The sequence below is a fragment of the Dromiciops gliroides genome, chromosome 6 (genome assembly GCF_019393635.1).
Source record: "Dromiciops gliroides isolate mDroGli1 chromosome 6, mDroGli1.pri, whole genome shotgun sequence".
NCBI classification, from domain to species: domain Eukaryota; kingdom Metazoa; phylum Chordata; class Mammalia; order Microbiotheria; family Microbiotheriidae; genus Dromiciops; species Dromiciops gliroides.
Window position 1 is genome coordinate 263,363,863 of NC_057866.1, and position 2,955 is coordinate 263,366,817.

General features: G+C 58.4%; 1 protein-coding gene across 1 annotated transcript; it reads right to left on the minus strand.

Annotated features, from left to right (window-relative positions):
• Positions 1 to 1,366: 1,366 nt before the first annotated feature.
• UTP3 (UTP3 small subunit processome component) lies at positions 1,367 to 2,743 on the minus strand. Its single transcript, XM_043972390.1, has one exon. It carries the CDS (start codon positions 2,617 to 2,619, stop codon positions 1,408 to 1,410), a length of 1,212 nt encoding a protein of 403 aa, XP_043828325.1. The 5' UTR covers positions 2,620 to 2,743; the 3' UTR covers positions 1,367 to 1,407.
• Positions 2,744 to 2,955: the final 212 nt, after the last annotated feature.

Here is a 2,955-nt window from a genome sequence, read left to right on the forward strand (position 1 = left end):
AGAAGTTTTGGCTGAGATAAGGACTACAACACAACTGACTTCAGTTCATCTCACTGCATTCTTTCTCTTATTACCCAACCCCCTAATTCTCCACATCCCCCCTTGTGTGTTGGGAGGGAAGAATGGCACAGAATAAAGAACACTGGATTTAAAGCTAGAGGTCAGGAGTTGGTATCCCAGCTCAGCCATTTATTACCTGTGGGATTCTAGGCAGGCCCCATAATTTCTCTATGTTTCAGTTTCTTGATTTCCAAAAACGAGGTGGCTGGACTAGATATCCTGAGGGCCCTTGCAGCTATAAATCTGGGATCTTATGACCTTCTTCCCAAACTCTTTTCTGAGCATGTAGTGATTTCATTCACATGCAGCAATTTTCTTTTATCCTCACATTTCCCCTCTTAAAAACATCCCAAATCAACTCAAATTAAAATCATTAGCAACTATTATCATTTATGCCCCATCTATGTTATTCAGGTTAATGGATAATAGTAGAACATTTCAATCAAGTCAGAACCCCCATTTAATAGGTAAGCTCTGTAACCTTGCAAATAAAAGCCCACTTTCCTTCCTTTACCCCTCAATTCTCAAGCCTCTGAAGTACAAGAGCACTACAGTAAGTCTAATCACCTTCCTTCTACTCATTACACATTTACTTGCCCAAGGTGAGTAGTTATTTGCAAAATGTACAGCTTTTGGAGCCTCCTGATTTTAAGCAGATACTTTGCAAAACTAGTTCATAAATTATGCTGCTGCTTATTTTAAAAATGAAAGTATGTCTGAGCTATCTCTTCGAGACCTATTTCAGGGTTAGTCCTAGGTAAAGCTATTATATAAGCACAGTTTTCAGTACCACCCTAGCTGAAGTATCCTCATTCTGTCCTGGCTCCAGAAAAAGGGAATCTGATATAATTAGATTGACAATAAAGGGAACCTGCTTTCCAAGGCTACTTGCATTTTAAGACACAGGATGTCTGGAGAAGGAAAAAATTATCCCAAAGAAGCGAAGTGGTGGAATTTTAGGCATGGCAATAAATTGATGGGGAGATTTTTTGTAGGGCTGAGATTGTTCCCTATTAAGGGGAACATTAAATAAATGGCCAGGTAACCACTTATGGACAAGACACAGGAAAACCCGACAAATCCCTTGCCCATGCATAAAAACATAACGCCCCGTTGCCTTCAATCTCATCCCCTGCTCAAAGCCGGATGGGGACTATTGGCCCTGCGGCAACAACCTGGTACAAACGACACCCCAGCCCTTCACAAAACACCCTGAATCGGTTTCTTTCCTGGAAACAACAACGTACTTTCCGACCAGAAACTGACCGGGCAGCTGGAGTAAAAGAGAACACACGGGAGCCAGCTCTAGCGGGGGGAGGGGTTTATTGTCGGCCGGGAAGCCGGGGGCTACTTCAGCCGGATGCTCTTCTTCACGCCGGCGCGGATGCCCGACGGCTCCCCACAGTACTTGCGCTCCTCGGTGAGGGGCGCGGGCACCTGGCCGCGCCTGCGGATCTTGGCCCTGCGGAACTTCTCCCGGTGCTTCACCCGGGGGTTCCTGTCTATCTTCTTCCTCCTGGGCGTCAGCCCCTTGTTCTTGGCCATCTGGTAGCTGATGGCCCGCTTGGCGCCGGGCTCGGCGTCCTCGTCCTCGTCCTCGTCCTCGTGGGGAGCCTTCCTCTTTGCCTCGAGCCTCTCCCGCGCCTCCCGGCCGGAGCGGGGCTCCGGGGGCCGCCTCCGCCCGGGCCCGGGCCGCTCCAGCGCGCCCAGGAGGCGGCGGTAGGCCAGCAGGCGCTCGATGACCGGGTGGCCGCGCACGGGCGCGCGCCGGGCCTTGAGCACCAGGTAGAAGCTGACGTGGGCGCAGTAGAGCAGGCACAGGCGGTGCTTGGCCCGCAGGCGGCGGCCGGCGGGCTGCCCCGGGCCCGGCTCGTCCCGCGCCTCCCGCAGCTTGGCCTTCAGGTCGCCCAGCAGCTCCAGCAGCTCCGGGGCCTCCCTGCGCAGCAGCCGCAGCTGCTCCTGGGCCGGCAGCCGGCCCAGGTCCTGGGCCACGCGGGTCGGGGCCTCTGCGGGCGGCGGCCCGGCCTCCGGGCCGAAGGCCTGCACCCAGCTCAGGCCCACGTCGTCCTCGGCCAGGGCCTGGGCCAGGCGGCGCTGGATGAGCCGCGCCTCCCGCTCCTCCTCGCGCTCCTCCTCCTCCTCCTGCTGCTGGCTCTGCCGCCCCCGGCCCTTGGAGGCGCCGTAGTCCGTGTCGTAGTAGAGCTGCTTCCTCTGGCCCCACGACAGGCTGGGGTCGGCGTCCGGGTCCTCGGCCTCGCTGCACACCGAGGAGCCGCCGACGCTGCCGCCGTCCCCCTCCTCGTCCTCCTCGTCCGGCACGTCCAGGCCTAGCACCTCCTCCTCCTCCTCGGGGTCCTCGGCCCCACTCTCCCCGTCGCTCCACGAGGGAGCCAGAGCCGCCTGCGACCGCGCCTCATGGAAGGCATCTACCTGGTCCTGGTAGTAACTGGGGTCCCCCGGGGAGGGCGGCGGTCCCGGCTCTTCCTCCTCCTCCTCCGCTACCTGGGCCCGAGCGGCCCGGCGGAGGCCGGCCCCGCGCTTCCGAGCTTTGCCCACCATCGCGGCAGCGCCTCCTGACCGGATCGTGTCTCAAGAGCTGCCGGCCCCGCGCTTCTAGCACCGCGCGGCGCTGGAACCGGATGTCCGGGAGCAACCCCGCTTCTCTTCCGGTTCCCAGAATGCCTCGGCGCACGAGCGCCTACGGCACTTCCGTTAACAGCCGTTTTGACGTCACCTCCGTCCACGTACTCTTGAGCGCCACGACTTCCGGCGTGCTTTCAACCGTGCTCCACACGGGCAAGGTGGGGAAGCTGCGTCGGCTTCCTGCACGAGCGCGCGCAGTCCCGTCAGGAGTGTGGGGCATCGCGAGAGCCCGGGTCTGCGTAGCGGCGGGGA

Excerpts from the sequence above, each read along its gene's own strand:
- UTP3 (XM_043972390.1), bottom strand. The coding sequence starts at position 2,619 with ATGGTGGGCAAAGCTCGGAAGCGCGGGGCCGGCCTCCGCCGGGCCGCT.